We start from the raw sequence: 21,868 nt of genomic DNA on the forward strand, positions 1-21,868 counted from the left end.
AGACAATTATCACATGTACTCACTCATAGGTGGTTTTGAAACATAAAGCAAAGAAAACTAGTCTACATACCACAATCCCAGAGAACTAGACAACAATGCGGACACTAAGAGAGACTTACATAGATGTAATCTACATGGGAAGTAGAAAAAGACAAGATCTCCTGAGTAAACTGGGAGCATGGGGACCTTGGGGGAGGGTTGAAGGGGGGAGGGGAGAGCCAGGGAAGGGAGCAGAGAAAAATGTAGAGCTCATTAAAAAAAATAAATTAAAAAATGAGGAAGAAAATGTAAAAAAAAAAAAAAAAAAAAAAGAATAAATGAAGACAAGCCATGAATTGACAATGAATTGGCTCTTGGATTGGGGGTGTAACAGTGTTGTACATGGAATGTGAAGACCAGCAGAACAGTGTAAGGTAGAGCACCAGATAACGCTAATATCCTCTACAAATGTCTAATGGCCAGTATGTAAGAGGTTCTGGAAACAGGCATCTAAAAAGGTGGTGTTTTCATTCTCCCAAACATGACAGCATGCCATACATAGAAAATACTTTCTAAAATGTTTTCAAAGACACAGGAAGAAATTATTAAATGAAATAAAAAAGAAAACCACTACCAAGTTTGACAAAATTTATTGTAATTTTAGTAAAGACATTCAGCTCAGTCGTCTCTCTCTCCTCACCTTGACCTCAGGTTAATGTCATTTGAGTCAAGTAAATATGTAGGAGAGATGCTATTTCAACAAACAGTAAAATGGACAAATGAACAGTTTGCCGACATAAAAGTTAAATTTATGTATCTTGATATATTTAAACCATGTAAGAACTAACAGTGCTATGTACATTTCCATTGTTTTACTTGGGGCTTATTAAGTAAACTTAAATACAATGAACAAAGTGTTATGAATATTCGCAGGCTGCTTCTTGGAAGTTATTACATTAAAAATGCCTCGTGAATAACTGCCACCAATGAAAACCACTGAAGCTGCCTCCAAATTCAACGTTGTCATTTTCAAGGAAACCTCATCATTTATTTTGTCTGTGACTGTTAAAGATGCATTAACTGTCACATCAAAAAAAGCCCATATACAATAAAAAATACAAACACCAGCAATACACAAATCTAAGATTATTGAGAGACTTCATAATGAAAATGTGTTTGAAGAAGCATTTTCTGTCTTATTTCAGTCATTAAAATGTGCTTTTGAAACCACTGGCCAATATGTATATACTTAAAGTAAGTCATGGAGTTGTACAAATCTTGTGAGTTCAATTCAAATTGGAGCTAATGAGTTAGTAACTTAAATGTTTCAAAAGTCACAGAAAGTGCATTGCCTTATCTGTCTTCATACAATGTTATATCTTTCCCCCCTTTTTTTGGTATTTAAACCTTTTAAAAATAAAAACCAGTCAAATACTTAAAGTAGTATGTACATTTATATTTTTGGTGGGATTTTTTACTTTAAAAGAAACAGCTTCCTTATGATTTGCCTCAAGTTCTGGTGGAAATGCTTATAGGAACTAGAATAAAAACCAAGAGAAGCACATTCAAAATACTGATTTACTTTGGTAGCAAATAGTGTTCATTGAAGACTCCTGAATGGAGACAATTTCCATTAAAGTGAAGTGGGCTATTTTTAATACTTCACATAAGAATTTTTGACAAAAAATGTTTTTTAAAGAGCAAAGCGTCTATACTCACTGATAGCGATGCAATACTAGTATATGACAACCCAAAACAAAATGAACTGCCCATAGGAAAAGGTTTATTTATTTTAATTTTATCTAAATTTACTTTCAGTTGATAGTCCAGGAACGTTGTCTTCTCAATCCAATACTCCCTCTCTACAAGGCTGCTCCTGGTAGCCAGACAGTTCAGGTAACGAGGGAGTGGACACAGGAGAGGAACTGCTCAGTTTTAAGTAGACAGTGACTTTTGGCTTCCCTCTTAATGTGCTAATAGTTGTGTCTAAAAAAATATGCAATTCTTAGAAAGGTACCACTTCTGATTTCTTTATTATCTGTAACCTTTGGAAACTAATCACATGAAACTACAAAATTAGCAAATGTCTTGAAATCTGTATATAAAACATAAATTACCTCTAATTTCAAACTCTCATTTATTAGTGTACCACTCAATCTTAAAAAAAAATAAAATAAAAAGAAGAAAAAGGAAAAGAAAAAACGGCTCCAAAGCTAGTCTTACACCATTCTTTACAAAAGGAGACTGTTCCTTCTAACTGCACCCACCCACACCCCAATCGCAAAACACTTCATTTAATTGTCTTGGTCATGTACATTTCCAAGATGAGATTTTATATTTCGCTCCCATAGCTTCTGATTATCGGAAAAGCCATGCTTTCCTTTATTAAAGGAGTTTGGTCCAGCTGATGTTGGTGTGTCCCTGTGTAAAAGAAATGCAATTTATTCAAATTGTTGTTTTGGTCTGTTTTAAATTTATTTATATTTGCTTAGCATTCATTATAAATACAGATCATCAGGAGCCCCTGTAGCAATTTTTACAATGTCCTTTCTTTACAGGGTTAAGACTTCACATTCAATATGTCTGCAGTTGAGGACAGTAGTATAAAGGGGAGCCTAGAGTTTTGCAATGTTGTGACCTTTGAAGACAGTGTCTTTTAGCTCAGACTATTCTGGAATTCAGAGATCCACTTGCCTCTGCCTTGAGTGTGAGGATTAAAGGCATGTACCTCTCTAGGCCCACCCTGATATTTTTTTCCTTTTGTGGAAAGTCTAGGGACTACTCTATCTTGGCCAAGAGCTCTACCACTGAACGAAATTCCACAACCAAACGTGTAGTTTTCAATACACATTTAAGGTAATACTTATATATAGTTAACAGTAGACACCACTGCAGCTCTAGTACTGCTGCCTGAGAGCTATACAGCTCTGAGGTATAAACTCAGTTGTAGAATAGTTATCCAGATTACCAGACCCTGGGTTCAATTCCCAGCACTACAGCAAACAAACAAAATAATCTGTAGCAGAGTGACCTAAGACCCACAAATAAGGTTAAAAAATTAATTTGGTGGCTTATCACCAACATTTATAAAAATGAAACAAAATCCAAAGATGTGAAACAAGAAAGAAATGTGCAGTGTCGTGTTTTATGTGAAGTCCAGTTTCAGTCTTACACTTAAGCCATGTGTAAGCCGGGTGTGGTGGACACACTTTTAATCCCAGCACTCGGGAGGCAGAGGCAGGCGGATCTCTGAGTTCAAGTCCAACCTGGTCTATATACTGAGCTAAAAATAAATATAACAATAAAAAACTGTAGCTGGGTGGTGGTGGCGCACGCCTTTAATCCCAGCACTCGGGAGGTAGAGGCAGGCGGATCTCTGTGAGTTCGAGGCCAGCCTGGTCTACAAGAGCTAGTTCCAGGACAGGCTTCAAAGCTACAGAGAAACCCTGTCTCGAAAAACCAAAAAAAAAAAAAAACAAAAAAAACAAAACCTGTGTGTGTGTTTCACTTGGACCTGGTAACAGTATCAGATGTATTTCTTACTTTCTAGCAAATATGACAACTGGCAGCCAGTCGGACTGCTCCTATTTGCATCATACACTTTAAAGCTCGTGGAGAGATTTAAATTCTTTGTAGTATCAGATGGGCATACTATGGATTCATGTAAAATGTGTGCAACTTATTCTTTCCCTTGACTTCCTTAGGGTTCTGTAATAACTATGAAAAACTATGGTTACCTTCCAATATTCTTCATCCTCATCTTTGCTTCTGGAGGCATTTCTTCTGGCTCACTCTGTAAAACAAGTAAATTGAGATGAATAAAAATTACTAATTCACTTGGTCTAAACAAATCATTAAGTTCCAGATCACTAGGGGCCTGTCTCAAAACAAACAAATGAACATGGAGACTAATTAAGAGTTCTGGCCTGCATGCACAGTGTGTGTGCCACTATGCCTGAGCCTTCTCACTTTTGCTTACTTTTTATTCTTTGTTATGGCTCAAAAGTACTTCAGTGAAGGAGGATGAAGAGACCGCTCAAAGGCTAAGAGCACGTTCTGGTCTTCCAGGGGACCTGAATTCTGTTCTAGCACCCATGCCTGGCAGCTTCCAACAGCTGTAACTGTGGCTGCAGGGGACCTGCTGTCTCAATCCTCTCGGAGCGCCTCACCCTCCACACACACTTTAAATATTTCTTAAAAGCCTTTTTCACAAAAACAAATTTGGGGAAGGATAAAGAGAAGGTAACTCAAAGCAAGGATGTAGATTATCTGTACAGTCAGAACACAATACAAAAGGTTCCTCAAAAACCTCCAACTATAACCAAGCTAAAATAACAAATATGAGCCGGGCGGTGGTGGCGCACGCCTTTAATCTCAGCACTCCGGGAGGCAGAGGCAGGAGGATCTCTGTGAGTTCGAGACCAGCCTGGTCTACAAGAGCTAGTTCCAGGACAGGCTCCAAAACCACAGGGAAACCCTGTCTCAAAAAAAAAAAAAAACAAACAAACAAAAAACAAAACAAAACAAAAAACCCAAGTATGTCAAAGAGACACATGAACTTCACGCTTTCTGGTACACTTTTCACTTTGGCAAAGGCATGGAATCTGCCTAAATGTTTACGAGTAAGTGTTTCAAGCAAATATCAAAATATATATTCACAACAGAAAAATTTTGAATCCACTCTTGGGGGATGGGCAGGGTATACTTAGGTACTCTTCTCCAGTAGCACAAATAAATAAATCCACATTGCAAAGGCACACAGGAGAAGCATATAAAAGAGACAGCCATACTGTTAAGACATTACACACAAAGCACGGCTGCATTATAGGCACCAACAGCTTCCTATATGTATACTTCCAATTTGTATACTTTCCCTACTTCCCAGGGTGTCTTCCTTCTGGTCTTGTACATATCCAAATGTTTCATTGGCTGAGTATGAGTATGGTAGAGCGAGTTCAGGGCTAGCCCTAGCTGTAAGAGTTTCTGCCTCAAAGACAAAACAGTCAAGAGCAGTGCCCCATTCCTTTAATTCCAGCTTGTCTACTATGCACAGGGCTCTAGTCAGGTTTGACCCTCCACACCACATAAGATGTGTATGGTTTGTATGGGTATGGTGGTACATTTCTGTAATCCCAACACATGAGAGGTGGAGGCAAGAGGAGCTGAAATTCAAAGTCATCCTCAGCTATATATCAAGTTCCAGGCCAGTCAGCCTGAGATATGGTGAGTCTTTCACAAAGGAAAAATACCCTGGAAATTTCCACTAAAATCCATGAGTATAACAGGATATCAACACGATAAGGAGCAGGAGAGAACTGGGACGGACAGAATAACAGATGGAGACCTCAGGCTCACTCTGAACACACTCATTAAGAGGAAGTTCTAGCAGAATCATCTGCACTGTACTTCCTGCTACAGATACACCATGCAGCACTCTATAGCCGCTCTTTCTAACTTCTGAGCACAAGTGACATCACCAAAGGCAGCAATACTGAGGTCAGGCATGAGAAGGCTGCAGAGAGCTCAGTGAGTAAAGGTACCTGCCACCAAGCCAGACAACCTATATTCAATCCCCAGGACCCACATGGTCAAAGAACTAACCCAGCAAGTGGTTTTTTGACCTCTACACATTTGAATGACCATGTTCCTAGTATTCATTATAAGCATCTGACTTGATTCTTAAGTTTCTTGCCTAAAAATTAGCAATATTTATGATACACTTAAACCAACAAACAGACCCATCAAATTTTTAGTTTTGGGTATGTATCTCAGTGGTAGAATAGTTGCCTGGCATACACAAGGCATTAAGCTCAGTACAAAGGGAGAAAAAAAAAAAAAAGGAAATATCCAATTTTCTTAGAAAATTTTACTAATACTATTTTAATACAGAAATTTACTAATACTATTTTACTGATATCAATTTAAATACCATTAGTACAAACTCCAATTTTTCATTACTATCCTTATCTCTATAAAAAAGTTTATTATTTTTAATTACATGTGTGGATGTAAGAGTATGTGTGTGTTGTATGGGTATGTGCATGTGTGTGCAGGTGCCTGTGCAAGCCAAAGGAGCTGAATCCCCTGGAGCTGGAGTTACAGGTGTTAGTGAGCCAGCTCTCAGGAACTGAACTCTTGGTCCTCTGAAAGAACAGTGCATGCTCCTTACTACCAAGCCCCCATTATCTTCTTAAAGGGAGTAGTTAAAGGAAAATAAGGGCCAGCAGGGTGGCTCAGTAGGTAAAGAAGCTTGCCACGCAAGCCTGGCAATCCTAGGACAAAAGGAAAGAACCACCCCCGAGAAGGGGTCTCCTGACTTCCACATGCATAACATGACACACGTGCCTTTCATGGCACACATCTCTCACACACTTTTAAAAATAAACTAAACTAAAACAGTATTAACTTACATCTTCATCTTCATTGAAAGCTGCTGCTACTGAAAGGGTTTTTGGAGCAAGAGTTGGAACCGTTTCCTTAGGCTTCTGAAGAAGAAATATTTAACAGAATATCACAAATAAAATTTATATAGGTTTATTTAATCAAAAACAATTGTTCTTAGAAGACTCAAATTTTTCATAAGCTTTCACAGTAAGAAACTCAGTATATTTTGAGCAAAACTATCTTATCTTTGAAAACAAGGGTTACCAGCAGCTAAGTTTTACTTTATTAATTCCATGTATCTAATAGTTAGGATTTATAATTTAGTATTAGTTAAGCTAAGGGACGCACACAGAAGAAATGACTAGTAATTGCTACTCTGGCCCACAGTAACCTTAATATGACTACGCAGCTCCTTCAGAATCAAGGGGCATCACACTGAGTTTCTCTACCAGTTACGTTCTACCTTTAGCCTCTCAGATGCTAAGCATATACTCTACAGTAGAGCTACAGCCAATACAATTTACTACTTTGATGGAGGAAGGTCATTTGTCAATAAACAAACTGCCTTGGCCCATTTGATAGGCCATCCCTTAGGTGGGTGGAGTAGACAGAATAGAATGCTGGGAGGAAGAGGAAGTGAGCTCAGATGCAGGGCAGATCCTCTGAGAGACAGATGCCATGCTCCCCTCTCCTGGGCAGATGCAGGGCAGCTCCTCTCAGAGCCAGACGCGATGAAGCAAGCCGCCAGGTTAGACATGCTGAATCTTTCCCGGTAAGACTGATGCTACACAGATTATTAGAAATGGGTTGATCGTTATATGAGAATTAGCCAGTAAAGGCTAGAGCTAATGGGCCAAGCAGTCTTTAAAAGAATACAGTTTCCGTGTAATTATTTCTGGTATAAAGCTAGCCGTGCGGGAGCCGGGCAGGACGAAAAGCAGGCCTGCAGCTCCACACTACACTACTTTTTAATATACCATGTTAAAAAAATTAATTCCTAAAATTTAATATTTTCAGAGATTTTATTCAACTAAAAAAATCCTAAATGATTACTTTAAAAATCATATATTCATTACAATATACCTTCTTCTTCAACTGCTTTGAGATAGAATTCATGGACCTTTCCTAAAGTGTTCATTACTTTTTGACCACTTACATGTAAGTTCGGAGTCACTTAAAGCGACTTACCTTTTGAACTCTTATTTAACTATATATACACCCATACTAAGAAGAGCAGACTGATGTAACAAATCTTTAAGGGCTATTACAATACCAGACATAAAACAACTCACACTTGATCCAAGTTTGATGGAGATGGCTGATGCTTTCTTTGTCGTCTGACTACCTATGGCAAATCCAAACTTGGAGATCTTTGTAGGCTTTGTTGGGAGGTCTGCAGCTTCTTCATCAGCCGATCGCTTTTCAGCGCTGCGACTGGAACTTTCCCCTCCATTACTGGAAGAAACAGTCTTAGTTTTCACAGGTTTTTCTGCTTCTTCTTCAGGTCCTGGTGAAGTCGAAACAACTTACCAAGATGAGCTATTTTTACTGAGCAGATTGATGGGAGCAGCAACCTCAAAAAGCATCTTTACAAGGAAGATACCTCTGCAGTTGTCACCTACTGACCCAACAGTCTCTTCCACTGTTTGTTAGAGCATATAGCAGGAACTGAGATTGTGTGGCAGTACAAGAGGCTCCCATGAATTAACTAGCATAAAATACAGAGCAATTTAAAATTATAAACACAGAGTTCACAAAAAGTAAACACCCTTCAGCTAAACATTATCCTATTAGTTGTACATTAATCTTGGTTCCATTTGTGGAATTTTGATGTCCAGAAATTACGATCAACAAATTCTTTTATACAAGCTAACTTGTAAATATTCAATCATGTGGCAAGATAAAACATCTGGCAAATAATAGTTTTAGTAATGAAGAGCTAATTACACAAAACATCTAATCATGAACATGACCACTGTTAACTTAAACTACACTGTGAATTCATTCTACAGCTTTTTCCCTCCTTTACCATACTGAACACAGGGCTATGCATATACAAGGCAAGCACTCTACACTGAGCTACATCCCCAGCTAGTTAGGTTCTTAAGATACACCTTACATAACCTATGGAGTTGAAAAAGAACTTAACGGTCATCTTGAGAGTCCACCCTACTCCAAAAGCTGGGCTAGCACCTGTGTTAAGCTACCTGTAAGGGCTATTCCAAGTATAGTTATAAGTCAATATACACTTATATTTCCTCATGAATGAAAGAGCTAATCTTAATTTTAAGAGAGTACACATATATATGTAGATGTAGGAAGCAAGATGTATTTCAATAATTTTGTTTGTATGTGTATTAAATCAATTATATAAGACTATTTAAGAACACACTGGAAAGACATAAAAAACTGGCCATCTTTTTCTCTCCAATTCTACCCTACAGGATATACTCTGTGACAACGAGTCAAACTTACTTGTAGCAAAACAGAAGACACTCTAAGTGACTGTCTTGGCAAGTTCAATAAAAAAATGGGGCAAAGCCAGAATGGGAGTTAGGGTAGGGGTGTAAACACAGTAACTGACAAAGTAAAAAATATCTAAGACTCAAGACTACAAGTCTAGATCCATAGTTTGAGAAGGATGCATCTTTAGATTAATTAGTACTTTGTGGCACCAAGGTTTGGACACAGGGCCTCGTATATGCCATGCAAGGGCCGCACCACTGACCTACATGTCCAAACAGTTTTCTCATTTCCAGACATGTCCCACTATGCTGTCTGTAACTTGCACGCCTCCTGCTTCATCTCCAGGGCAGCTGGGATCATGGGCTTTTATGGTGAATGACTACAGATTAATACTGTGAATATTTTTTAGTAGTGTTAATTTTAATGAACAAATGAACAATCATTTTTAAATAAGAAAAGCACTTACATATTTGTAAGTCATAATAATACAAATTGTTAGATTTTAAATAATTTTTTTTTGAGACTGGGTTTCTCTGTAGCTTTGAAGCATAAAATATATTTTAATGAAGACTTCTGTCTCCTTTATAGCAGACAAAAGGTGTAGGTTAATGTCAATTAAGTCATACATAATAATAGAATTTTTTTTTCACTGAATAGATGAGATGGGGGTTGGGCTTTAGGAAACATAGGTACTTTGCTTTAGAAGAAAAAAAATACCTAGTAAGAAAATGTAATTTCACAAAGGTACCATCATGAGTCATGTGCATACTGGTAGCTTCCTTACGTGGGGTTATAAAAAAAGGATCCAAGTCCTTCACGAGCGGTGTTTAACACAGGAAATGTGCACATCACTGAAGCAGCTCTTGGCATAACCGTCAATAACTTAAAATGGCTATGATTATGTATTAGGTTGATGCTCTCTAAATTTCTACTTAAGCTAAACTATGTAACATTAATCAAAACGGTCTTAAGGAAAATAGAGGGCTCTTCCAAAATAGACTGAAGTGAAAGGAAGTTCAAACTGCCTCTCTAGTAGAGACATACTAACTTTAATTATGGGAATATATTGTTTATTGGAGTAGAACGCAGCAGTAAAGTTCATCCTTAGCATAAATGAGGCCTTGGGTTCATTCTCCAGCATCAATAACATACAATAACAAGAATAAATGAATAGGAAAAGTACTTCTATTCCCAACACTGTGGGCTGTTCAACAAAAGAAATGTTCCAAGTATGGACAAAGTTTCCCAAAAATGCTGAATACTTGCTGCCAACTTATCAATTCATTCATATGTATGGGTTCAGTTATGATTCCTCTGCATAATTCACTATGTCTGAGGTTAATGATCTATATGACATGAGAAAAATTAAGCAGAAAGGGGCTGTTATTGTAAGTTACCAACAAAGACGAAAATTTTTTGATACTGACTAGCAAAGTAATCTATACAACCCCCTAAACACTGTTTACCTTAAAAGAGTTCTCTAAGTAAAAAGCCATCTAAGATACCATACGCGATAGTTTTCCTTTAAACTACCTTTAATAACAGTGGAGGAGGGCTAAGGTAACTAAGAACTAAAATATTTTCATCAGCTATTTCACTAGTTTATTTATTTAGTGAGAAGACCTGACAAAGTGGTCATGGGCCTGTAATTTCAGTACAAGAAGCCAGAGCTAAATGAGATCCTATCTCAAAGAAACAAAGGACGACGACGACGAGGGGCTCTGGCTCAACTAACAGCACTCTACATATGTTTAAAGAAGCAAATTTTGAGTCCAAAGTAACATTACGTTTATCTTCTTAGTAATTTTTACTGCCGTGACAATTAACAAACCTGGTAGACCCTATGATTCGCCTTTATGCGCTGAGTCTATGTAGTCTCGCATTTAAATCTTTTAGCGTTAAAGCCAAAGGGAGCTAGAATAGTGAAACATTAAAACATTCTAAACAAGACATTATGATCTGCTCGCACGTGTTACTTATTGGTACGACAAAAGGGCGTAGGGGCAGAGACTGCTTGCTTCTTTTCCTTTAAGCACACGATCAAAAATTACGGGGGTAGGAGGAACGAGAGGATAGTTATAATGGGAGTTCATTTTCGTGACAAATTACAGAAAGATCACACCTTCCTACTACGCCAACTAAACATCCGGCACAGACTCCGCTGATAGCAGCCCAAGACAGATAACTATAAAGAAAGTGAATGAAACCCTAATTTCAAGCTTTTGCAGCTTGAACCAGATTCCCTTCCCCCTGCATCCTCGACTTATCCCTCTGCAGGGTTTTTAAATACTCTATTTGAAAATACAGCAAAGACTGGGCTGGGGTCTTCCACCTCGTCAGTGAAAAGGGAGCACAAACGTAATTAACTACGAGTAACCGAGAAGCCGGCTCCCGGGCACAGCCGGTTTGGGGCCAGCGGCCGCGGAGGCGGCTCGGGGCTCGCGTGGGGGCCTGAGTGCGCAGCGGGCCCTGAGGTCTCTCTTGTTTGGCTCCCACCCCGAACTCAGCCACCCACCTCCCTTCTCAGGGCCGGGTGGTAACTGGCGGCCTCTCCTCTGAGAAGGCTACGTGGGCCTGGATCCCCGCGGGCCACACCGGGCGTGCCCAGCCCCTAGCCGGGCCGAGCGCCGCCTCCGCCCGCGCTTGAGATGCCCTAAGCACCCCCGCTCCCCGGGAAGCCCAAAGAAAGGCCGGAGTAGCCCCCGCAGCCCGCGACGCTGGGGTTGTGTTCACCTCCGGCGGCTCCGGCTCGCTGCGGCTTCTCTGGCTTGTCCTCTCCCGCCTTCCCGTCCGCCATCTTCCCGCCGCGGCCTCCCCCTGCAGCCCGGGCAAGGACGTCACGGCCCCGCCCAGCAACCATAAAGCTTCGGGCGGGCCAGCGAGACCACAGCCTAGAGCGGCCCTGGAGCGGCCGACCGGGGCGGATGTGACGTCATCGGCTTGCCGCGGGCTCTGGAGGGCTGGAATGTCTGATGGCGGGGTTGCGTGACGTTGGAACCCTTGGTGTATCTAGGTTTTTGCTTGCTCAAGGGTGGTTGTAGCTGTTCCTTCCTTTTAGTTATTGGATTATCTATGGGATAGGACTGTATGTATCCTTACGGAGAGATTTCAGCAGTTTCCGAACACTGTCTAGTGTTGACACCCTTCATACACTACCGTTTAATCTGGACAGTCTAATGTGACATTATCCTTTTAATTGTGTACTGACTTCGGAAAGCAACGTATGGACGATCACGTAGTAATGCCTTACGGAAACTGTTGTGGAAATTTTTCCTCGGTGTTTGCACTCATGAAAAGTTCAGTGTATAGTTGCACCAAGCAAGCAAGCATTGTTGGTGGTTAAGGGCGCTTGCTGCTTTTCCAGAAGACCACGAATTCCCAGTACCACGTTGGGTAGTTCACAACCGCTTGTCACTCTAGCTCCTGGGAATCCGACGACCTCCTGAACTCTGCGAGTACCCACACGCACTTGCATATACTCACACACACATAAGTAAAAATACATTTTAAAAAACGATACATATAGTGATATTTTGTTTTAATAAATAAAGCTTGCAACCGGGCAGTTGTGTTAATCCCAGCACTTGAGAGGCAGAGGCAGGCGTATCTCAGTGAATTCGAAGCTAGCCTGGTCTACAAAGTGAGTTCCAGGACAGCCACGACTGTTACACAGAGAAACCCTGTCTGGAAAAACCAAAAAATAAATTAATAATTAAAAAAAAAAAGCTTGCCTGAAGATCAAAGGGTAAAACTGAGCCATAAAGGCCAGGCAGTGGTGTCACGATTTGGGAGACAGAGGCGGATGGATGAATCTCTGTGAGTTCAAAGTCACCCTGGGCTGCACAAGATCAGTGCAGAAACAGATCCAGATGGTGGTGGTGGCAGCTCACACCTTTAATCCCAGCACTAGAGGGGAATATAAACAGCGAGGAATAAGGGGCTCAGGGCTCAGTCTGCAGTTGTTCAGCCTTGGTAGAGTTAAGGCTTCTCAAGTGACTTGGATGTTTTGTTTTTCTGATCTTCAGCTTGAACCCAGTATCTGTCTCTGGGTTTTTATTATTCGTGCTACAGATATACTTTCAAAGGCAGGAACTGACCTGCCTAAGGAAAAAGGAAATTTGGTCTACTGTGGTCTGAGGATCTCCGCCTTGTGTCTACTCTAGTCCCTTTTCTAACTAGGTGGTGGGTTTTTCTCTCCCTGGTCCCAGACAGGGTTTCTCTGTGTAGCTTTGGTGTCCATCCTGGAACTAGCTCTTGTAAACCAGACTGGTTTCGAATTCACAGAGACCTGCCTGCCTCTGCCTCCTAGTTAAGACACCCTCCGCTGTGTGTCTAGCTAGGTTTAAATATACCCCAGCACAAACCCAATGCTCAGACTTGGCTTGAGCTACAATTTATTTACTTCTTGATATTTTTTCAAGATATTTTCTTTTAGTTTAATAGCTGTCTATTGGTCAAATCATCCTATTATTTCAAGGTTAAAGTATCCTACTGTGAGAATTTAAAAATAAAAGCTAGTACCAGATTCTTGTCTCTTACTGTGTACAGACACAAACAATAGAAGAAAAAAATATCTTGTAGTTTCTCCTGCCCCTTTGCTAGCTCTAGTATTTGTCTTTACCTAACAATAACCACAGCAAGTCACTTTTCTATCAAGGAGATTCTTGTTAACTCCTAGAAACCTTTAGTAGATTCATTTAGTGTTGAATGAATTACACGCATTAAGTATGGCTACAGTCTCACCTGTTTTGTTTTGTAACTGGAGTTACTGGTGGTTGTAAACCATCTGATGTGGCACTGGGAACCAAACTCAAGTTCTCTGCCAGAGCAGGCCCTTTGAGCCACCTCCCAATCCTAAGACAAAAAAATTGGCTTTATCTCCACACTTGGATAACCAAGATTGTGTTAAGTAATATGCCCTGCATCATATACAGGCTTTAATTTCATAACTACTACTTCAAATTTAGAAAGGTTTAAGCTATTTTCTCATCAGAGAACAGTTTCTGACATGGATAAAGAATATGTGTAATGGAGCCAGGCATGGTGGTACATCTCTATAATTGCATCATTTGGCAGGTGGAAGCTGAGAACCAGGAGCTGAAGATCAGTCTCAGCACACTGAGACTGGCACAGGCTACTTCAGACAGCCCCCACCAAACACACACACACACACCAAACAAACAAACAAACAAACAAACCAAAAAACCCAAGCTAAAAAGTCTGACATTCAAAGAATCCATTTAAAAAAAAAAAGCTATGTTATAGAATATTAGTTGAAGATATGTTACATTTGCTTATGCTATGGAATATTTGTTTAATGATATAAAGATGTGTTCCATTCTTTTATGTTGCATTTGTTTAACTCTGTGAAGCTGTGTCACTTTGTCTAGAATACCTGATTCACTTAATAAAGCGACCAACAACAAAGCAGGAGAAAGGATAGGCAGGACTGGCAGGCAGAGTATAAACAGGAGGAGAAATCTGGAAGATCTAAGAGCAAGAGAAGGAGGAGGACTCCAGGGGCCAGCCACCCAACTATACACCAAGCCATGGAGTAGTATGAAAGGTATATAGATAAAGATAAAAGCCTAGAGGCAGGGCTGGAGAGATGGCTCAGAGGTTAAGAGCACTGCCTGCTCTTCCAAAGATCCTGAGTTCAACCCCCAGCAACCACATGGTGGCTTACATGCATCCGTAATGAGATCTGGTGCCCTCTTCTGGCCTGCAGGCATATATGCAGAGCACTGAGAATACTGTATACATAATAAACAAACCTTAAAAAAAAAAAAAAAAAGCCTAGAGGCAAAAGGTAGATGGGATAATCTACCTAGAAACAAAAGCTGCCTAGAAACAAGCCAAGTAACCGGACATTAGTAAGAAAAAAATAAGACTCTGTGTGATTTACTTGTGTGCTGGGTGGTACGCCGCCCCCCTCCCCCAAGAACAAAGAGTTAAAAAAAAAAGCTACAATGATATAACTTTTATTGTGTTCAATTCTAGATTAATCTATAATTTCTGATTGTTCCTACAACAAATAAAATATACTTTCAAAGTTTCCCAGATACTTAAATTAGAAAAAGACAAAACTGTCTGGAAAGACTACTTTTAAAATACAATTCCGTTTAGAAATACCTTACTTGAACTATATTTCCAATCTATTTATGTCTTACACTATTAAATTTTCTTTTAGGTCACCTTTTCCGTGTGCGTACATTTAAGGAGCCTTCTAGAAACGACCGTGTCTTTGTCTTCTTCAGCTTCGTAAAATCCTCCTGAGAATGCTGAGTGACCTCCAAATAGCCAGTGTGCTTTCTCCTAGGAACAAACTTCAGAGCCTCTTCCCAGTTACCAGTGTTTTTCATGCAGAGTAAAATACGGATCATTTGATCTAAGGTGAGGTTTTTGTTACCGATATCCCACTGTAAATATTTATCCAGTGGAAGACGTTCTGTGGCTAGATTTAGCCGTTTTGCCTTGGCCAGGGATATGCCTGTCTGTATACTTTTATCAACAAGTGATCCAATTATATAAATTTTATCATGCTTGAAGGTAGTCATAACATTAGGAGAATCTGCAGTTAAATATATAATACTGTCCTTTGGAAATACATCGACGGGAGACTTTTCTGTTGCTGTTAGGAGCAATTTGTCCCACTTTCCACTGTAACGTTTAACTAAGTGTCTATGATAAGCACTATCTAGTTTAAGATTGCAGAAATAAATGTGGAAAGGATCAATATTTTTTCTGTTCCACCCTTCACTTTCTAGAAGTTGAGAAACAGTATTCTGCAGTTCAACTGGTTTCATAAAATTTTCATAATCCATGTCAAAAACCAAAGGCTGTCCAAACTGCATAGCCTGGACGCCCTTCCAGCCCAATGCAATGTTCATCTGCCGGTCCCAGAGTCGAAGAAACATAAAGTCCTGTTTTTCTTTACCCTTGGTGGTTTCTAGCAACCTGGCCTTTTTTGCTTCTTCCCGGACCTCTGCTTTCATTTCCTTCTTTATTTGCTCAGCTTTTTTCTTTATTTCTTTACCATACAAAAACTTTAAGTATTTTTTTTGGGCTGATTTAGAAGCACATTCCATAAGGGTTTTGAGTTCTTCTTCAGTGATACATTCTGGTACTGGTCTGCCAAGCAATCTCCACATCTCAATTAATTCTCTGGTGGCAGCTAGAGGATCTTCGCCTTTGTCTGAGGCCATTGAGACACCATCTTCTTGAATGCTAGATTTCATTGTAGTTTTCCACCTATCCAATTCTAGCTGTTCTGGAGGGGACGTACTGTCCTTATTATGACAGGACAAAGAAGATGCTTTGGAAGACATGTATCTCTGCAGAACTGTTGAATATAAATTCCTTCTCTTCCTATGAATGGTAAATGGCAACATTAATCTGGCAAAAGGTCTTGAGAATCGGACAGTAACATTCATTTTGAAGAAATGTGAAGAACTCCTATAGAAGAAAAATGAAATTAAGTTAGATAAAGATTTTAAAACTCCCTGTGAATCTGATTTCTTTCTTTCTCAGGCAGACAAATGAGATGTATTAGTACACATGACCAGTGGATATGGACTCAGGTCAGGGGAAGGCCTTTGGAAAGCTGGGTCTGGCACTCCTCCAGGGGGGGTGATAGTTGTGAACATTTTGACTCCACAGCCATCAGGGACGAGCCAATTGTAGCTACCATGGCTTTCAATTCATCTGTGTTGAACTTGAAGCACTACTTCTCTAAGATGTGATCTTCCGGCTGTCAGGAAACCCCAAGTTGGCTCAACACAGGGTCTCACATACTCTTCATTCTGCAGTTTAGTGTGGATAGACATGATGGCCTGACCAATAGAAACACTGTGCCCCGGGGCTTCCCCCAAAAATCCCCAAATACTTGTCTAGTACAGCCTAGGTTGGAGATAGCATTGAGATGAGACAAGATTTTCTACTTGAAAACTGTCTCCAAGGTCCCTTTGGGCAACCTGTACATTCAACAGGCTGCATACACTACCAAGGAGAATGTTGTTTGCAACCATTGCACACCAGACCCCCATGAGGAAAGGAAGTTGGTCGGCTTAATTGGCTGCAGAAGGGAACTGATTTCTGAAGCACAAAGGGAATCAACTTAGATGTTGCACATGCACCACTAATTTAATTCTCTCATGCATTACATCCCGACTGCAGTTCCCACTCCCTCTTCTCCTACTAGCCCCTCCCTACTAATTTAACTCCTATGCACCAAAGCTTGTGATCACTTACTGGTCTATTTTTAAATTTTTTATTTTTTGCGAGACCAGGCTTTTATGTTGACCAGGCTGATTTTAAACTTGTCAGTATCATTGCTCTGCCCCAGTCTCTGAAATAACTGGCACTATAGTATGTATCCCCACACCCTGCTTCATGTTCTTATTTTATAGATTAATTTCAACATTTTTAAAAAGATTTTATTTTATTTATTATGTATAGTGTTCTGTCTGCATGTAAGCATGCCAGAAGAGGGCACCAGATCTCTTTACAGATGGTTGTGAGCCACCATGTGATTGCTGGGAATTGAACTCAAGGATCTCTGGAAGAACAACCAATACTCCTAACTGCTGAGCCATCTCTCCAGCCCCTAATTTCAACATTTTTGGTTTTTTTTTTTTTTTGGTTTTTTTTTTTTTTTTTTGGTTTTTCGAGACAGGGTTTCTCTGTGGCTTTGGAGCCTGTCCTGGAACTAGCTCTTGTAGACCAGGCTGGTCTCGAACTCACAGAGATCCGCCTGCCTCTGCCTCCCAAGTGCTAGGATCAACATATTTTTAAACAAAAGGTTAACTCAAACATCCTTCTTAGATTTGCATAGAAACAGGCCTAGAGGATCAATATAACTAGAAAGGAAAGTTGTATGTCAATTACAGAGCTGAGAACAAGATGCTATAGTCTCCTTCAGATACATATCTAATCTCAAGATCCTTCATAAAAGCACCGAGGAAGACAAAAGAGCAGGAAAGTTATATAAGGCGGCAGCTAATAGACACCAAAGAGCTGCCACACAGATGCCTCTGTGCTTCCGAAACAGAAATATGCCTAAAATTTGTTAACTAGTGCAAAATATGAAGGGAAAAGAAAATTCCTGAAAAATTCCAACCTTTGGTTTCCTACAATGACCCTGCACACGCTCGGATGTTCTCATGTTCTCTGGTCGTACAAATGCCCGGATGCACTCCTCCCACGCCAAAATATCACAATTTTGTGTTCGGTTTAGATCCAAGTTCATGAATATGGCCTAAACAGGTTTTCATAATATCCCCCTTGGTCTTTTCGGCTGCACATAGCTTTATCTTTATACACTTTCGATCAATCAGTCCTATTCGTTTCCTTTCTGGTTATTCGAGTCCGGGTTTCTCTGTGTTCTGTCACCTGGTGCCTATAATAATCCTTGCAGCACTCGAATTTCCCCACTAGAAGCTAAAGACTATATTGTATTAGGAATAAAAATGTGTCAGAGAGACCCTGCCTCGAAAAGTTCTTTGCAAGTTCTCCACTCCTTAGCGCAGTGGCCTCAAACTCCACAGATCTCCTGCCTCAGCCTCCTCAGTCCTGAGATTATAGTTAAAGGCCTGAACCACCACACATTATAAAAAGCTAATTTAATTTTTTTAAATTTTATTTTAGAAGAGTGTGTGTGTGGTGTGTGCCCTGTTGTGAGCTGTACGAATTGGGTGCTGAAAACCATGTTCGAATCCTCTGCAAGAGCACTACGTCTTAAGCGCTGAGCCGTCTCTCCTGCCCCCAATAACTTACATTTTAATGCCAATAAAGGAGATGATTTGGTAAACACGGCCTTCAGGCATTGTACTACTTACGATTTCTAAATCACCGCTTCCTCTGGACAGTACTCAGCACACACGCTCCACAGCCGGCATCCCGGACAGCCACCGGGTCTACGCAGCACCAGAACACCGGCAGAGGGAAGCCCGCGTGGACAAGAAGTGCGGCCGAGCGTCGGGACCCGCTAACTGCGGCCCCGGAGAGCGGCCCCGAAGAGCGGCCCGGAAGAGCACCCCTCCGCCGGCACCGCACACGCCGTAGAGGAGCCGAGGTGTTCCGGCCGCGGTCGCCGGAAGTCCCGCACCGCCAGAAGTCCCGCCTCTTCCTCCCGGCGCTGCCTCTGACGTCTAGCCCTGCCGGCAGTTTCTCAGCTTAAAGTCGGTTCGCGGTCTCGTTGACTGGCTGCCTGTGAGTCCTTGTGAAAATGAGTAGGCCCGGGGCTCCACCGGCGCCCCGCCACCCTTTTTAGTGATTTGTTGTTAGAACTAGAAACCTCTTCACCTGCTCTCAGCTTGGTTACTCTATTTATATGTATGTACTAACAAAACGACCTGAACGCAAATCTTACGGTTCTATTTTAAAGTTTAATTCTAGCCAGGCGTAGTGGTGCATACCATTAATCTCAGCGTTTGGGAGGCAGGGGAAACTCTAGCTTGAGGCCAGCCTGATGTACAAAGCTAGTTCCAGTACTGCCAGCCCTACATAGGGCTGTCTCAATACCACCCCCACAAACTGAAACAAACAAAAAGATTGTTGAATAGCGTTTGAGATATGAAGGAGACCCCCACACACAGCAGGGGTTTCCTCCCACACCCCGGATTGGGTACAAACCACACCCAAACACCTATTTTCTCCAAGAGATCCTTTATTAAGCAGAAAGGGAAAGTGGCTGCTTTCTGACTCAGGTAGAAAAACAGCAGCAAATGACCTGCAGGTGTGATCTTTAAGAAAGGGTAGGTATGTGTTAGAGTGGGCTGGGGAATGCAGTGGTATATTTTTATTGGGCAAGTTAATTAGGTGAATCAAAGGGGGCTTTTGATTGCTGGGCTTTAATACTTTAGTAGCTGGACCCCGGTAGTCAGTCTCAGGAGGAGGAAGTGGTCAATAAGGCAATAGAAGTTGATGGCTAGCTAGGAATGTTATCTCACGGTTTTTCAGCAGGCAAAGGGAATGGGGGAAAAGGGCAAGGCCTCCCAGAGCCGCGCATGCTCTCCATGCTCAAGCCAACCAGAGTTCCTTCAGTATCAGTCACCGCTGGAAGTAAAGCATCCATACTCCAGTCCTAGAGGAGGGGCAGTATTTCCAGCTTGTCAAATGGTTTCTTCAGTAAATCATGCTAAATTAAGGGCTTCGTAATGACATTGTCTTTCTGCTCTAAGGTAAAGACTTCAACTCAAAGTAATTGTGAGTGATTTACAGTAGTGGCAGATCAAATATTTGAAAGGATAATCAAAAGGCCAGGTATGGTGACACACGCCTTTAACCCCAGCATTCGGGAGATAGAGCAGCAGTCGAGACCCCCTTTGGGTATCAGACAGCTCTTTCACAGGGGTTGCCTAAGACCATGGAAAACACTGGTATTTACATTACAATTCATAACTGTAGCAAAATTACAGTTATGAAGTAACAAGAAAAATAATTTTATGGCTGAGGGGGGTCGGTACAACATGAGGAACTGTATTAAAGGGTCACAACATTAGGAAGGCTGAGAACCAGTGAGGTGGAGGTAGGCTGATCTCTGTGAGTTTAAAGCTAGTCTAGTCTTCATAGTGAATTCCAGGCCAATCAAGGCTACACAGTGAGAGCATGTTGATAGAGGAGGAGGAAGGGAAGGAATGGGAGGAGCAGGAGGAGAGAGAGGAGGGAGAAGAGGAAGAGAAGAAGGAAAGAAAAAAGAAGAAATATATACAAGTATGAACAAAACTCAACTCTTCTATAACCTGCTCTAGTAACCTTAAAAAAAAAAAAAAAAAAAAAAAAAAACTCTGCAATAAACAGCCCAGAAAAGTATGCTGACAACATGTAGTGAGCCATATTTCTATCTCTAGTGACAGTTCAGGAAGTGAAGTAATAATTTCTGTCATAACCAATTCCAAATGGTAGGACAGATTAATAATTGATGGTTTCCTGATTTTTTAAAATCATCCCTGTGTATATGTGATGTGTATCAATGTGAGTGTAAGTATGGACGCACATGGGAATCTGGAGTACAACCTCAGGTGTTGCTCCTTATATTCCACATTGTTCGAAGTAGGGTTTTCTTTTTTCTTTTTTTTTTTTTTTGCTTGCTCCTGTGTGTACCAAGTTAGACTGCCTGGAAGCCTCTGGAGATTCCCTTGTTTTTACCACCAATCTTCTGGTAGGGGTGTTGTGATTACAGATGTGCACACCGAGTCATCTCACTGGCCTTGTGATGTGGGATTCCCCTCTGTTTGCTGTGATTGCCATTGTTAATAAAGAGGTTGCTTTCGGCCAATGGCGTAACAGAATATAGCCAGGCTGGAAGAGATATATAGAGAGGGAGTAGGCAGAGTCAGTGAGACGCCATGTAGCTGCCAAAGGAGAAAGACACAAACTGCCAGTCAGAACCTTGCAGGTAGGCCATGAGCCTTGTGATAAAATATAAAATAATAGAAATAGGTTAATTTAAGATAGAAAGAATTAGCCAGCTGGGTGGTGGTGGCACATGCCTTTAATCCCAGCACTTGGGAAGCAGAGGCCAGCTTGGTCTACAAGAGCTAGTTCCAGGATAGGCTCCAAAACTACAGAGAAACCCTGTCTCAAAAAACAAAATAAATAAATAAAAGAATTAGCCAGAAATACGCTTAAGCTATTGACCAAACAGTGTTTTAATTAATACAGTCAGTGTGATTATTTTGGGTCTTGTCGGCTGGGAATGAACGAGCAGCCTCAGACTACAGCCCAGTTTCACTAATTTTTGTCGCTGTTGTTAATCTGAGATCAGTCAGAGAAGGGCACATATATACTCCTGCGAATCCCTAAGGCCACTTCTAAGTTCATCTAGGGGACATACCAAAAGCCTCTATCCACACTGTAAGACATTCCTACTCTTTTGCCTTTGAATGTCTTCCAAAACGCTGATGGTGGTCCACTCCTTGATACAGAAAGTTCAGAATAAATGAGGTTTGGTTTTCTCATTTTGTTGCTCTTAATTTATTTCCACAGCAGGCATTTAATGTCTTAGGGTTACTATTTTCATGACGAAACACCATGAGCA

General features: G+C 40.9%; 3 protein-coding genes and 1 non-coding gene across 4 annotated transcripts in view; 1 reads left to right on the plus strand and 3 right to left on the minus strand.

Annotated features, from left to right (window-relative positions):
• Positions 1–613: 613 nt before the first annotated feature.
• On the minus strand, positions 614–11,674 carry Pcnp (PEST proteolytic signal containing nuclear protein). The gene is made up of 5 exons (XM_057765287.1): positions 11,563–11,674; positions 7,656–7,870; positions 6,390–6,464; positions 3,717–3,772; positions 614–2,400 (listed from the first exon to the last, which is right to left on the minus strand). The coding sequence occupies exons 1-5, from the start codon at positions 11,624–11,626 to the stop codon at positions 2,274–2,276; spliced, it is 537 nt and encodes a 178-aa protein (XP_057621270.1). The 5' UTR covers positions 11,627–11,674; the 3' UTR covers positions 614–2,273.
• Positions 11,675–14,802: 3,128 nt separating this feature from the next.
• Trmt10c (tRNA methyltransferase 10C, mitochondrial RNase P subunit) lies at positions 14,803–18,909 on the minus strand. Its single transcript, XM_057765237.1, has 2 exons — positions 18,666–18,909; positions 14,803–16,284 (listed from the first exon to the last, which is right to left on the minus strand). The coding sequence occupies exon 2, from the start codon at positions 16,260–16,262 to the stop codon at positions 15,021–15,023; it is 1,242 nt and encodes a 413-aa protein (XP_057621220.1). The 5' UTR covers positions 16,263–16,284; positions 18,666–18,909; the 3' UTR covers positions 14,803–15,020.
• On the minus strand, positions 16,775–16,909 carry LOC130872297 (small nucleolar RNA SNORA70). The gene has a single exon (XR_009056907.1). It is a non-coding gene; the product is annotated as a small nucleolar RNA SNORA70 (small nucleolar RNA).
• Positions 18,910–19,020: 111 nt separating the features above from the next.
• Senp7 (SUMO specific peptidase 7) overlaps positions 19,021–21,868 on the plus strand; it is a 127,781-nt gene continuing 124,933 nt past the window's right edge. The window contains exon 1 of the mRNA XM_057764391.1: positions 19,021–19,038. The gene's annotated coding sequence lies outside the window, so the exon portion shown is untranslated. The remainder of the gene's footprint in view (positions 19,039–21,868) is intronic.

The sequence above is a fragment of the Chionomys nivalis genome, chromosome 3 (genome assembly GCF_950005125.1).
Source record: "Chionomys nivalis chromosome 3, mChiNiv1.1, whole genome shotgun sequence".
Taxonomy (NCBI): domain Eukaryota; kingdom Metazoa; phylum Chordata; class Mammalia; order Rodentia; family Cricetidae; genus Chionomys; species Chionomys nivalis.

Bases quoted from the DNA above. Each gene is read 5' to 3' on its own strand.
- Pcnp (XM_057765287.1), bottom strand. From the start codon at position 11,626: ATGGCGGACGGGAAGGCGGGAGAGGACAAGCCAGAGAAGCCGCAGCGA. The intron at 7,871-11,562 runs GTGAACACAACC...CGACTTCACCAG, and splicing joins GCGAGCCGGAGCCGCCGGAG to GACCTGAAGAAGAAGCAGAA. The intron at 6,465-7,655 runs GTGAGTTGTTTT...TTTCTTCTTCAG, and splicing joins CCATCAAACTTGGATCAAGT to AAGCCTAAGGAAACGGTTCC.
- Trmt10c (XM_057765237.1), bottom strand. From the start codon at position 16,262: ATGAATGTTACTGTCCGATTCTCAAGACCTTTTGCCAGATTAATGTTG.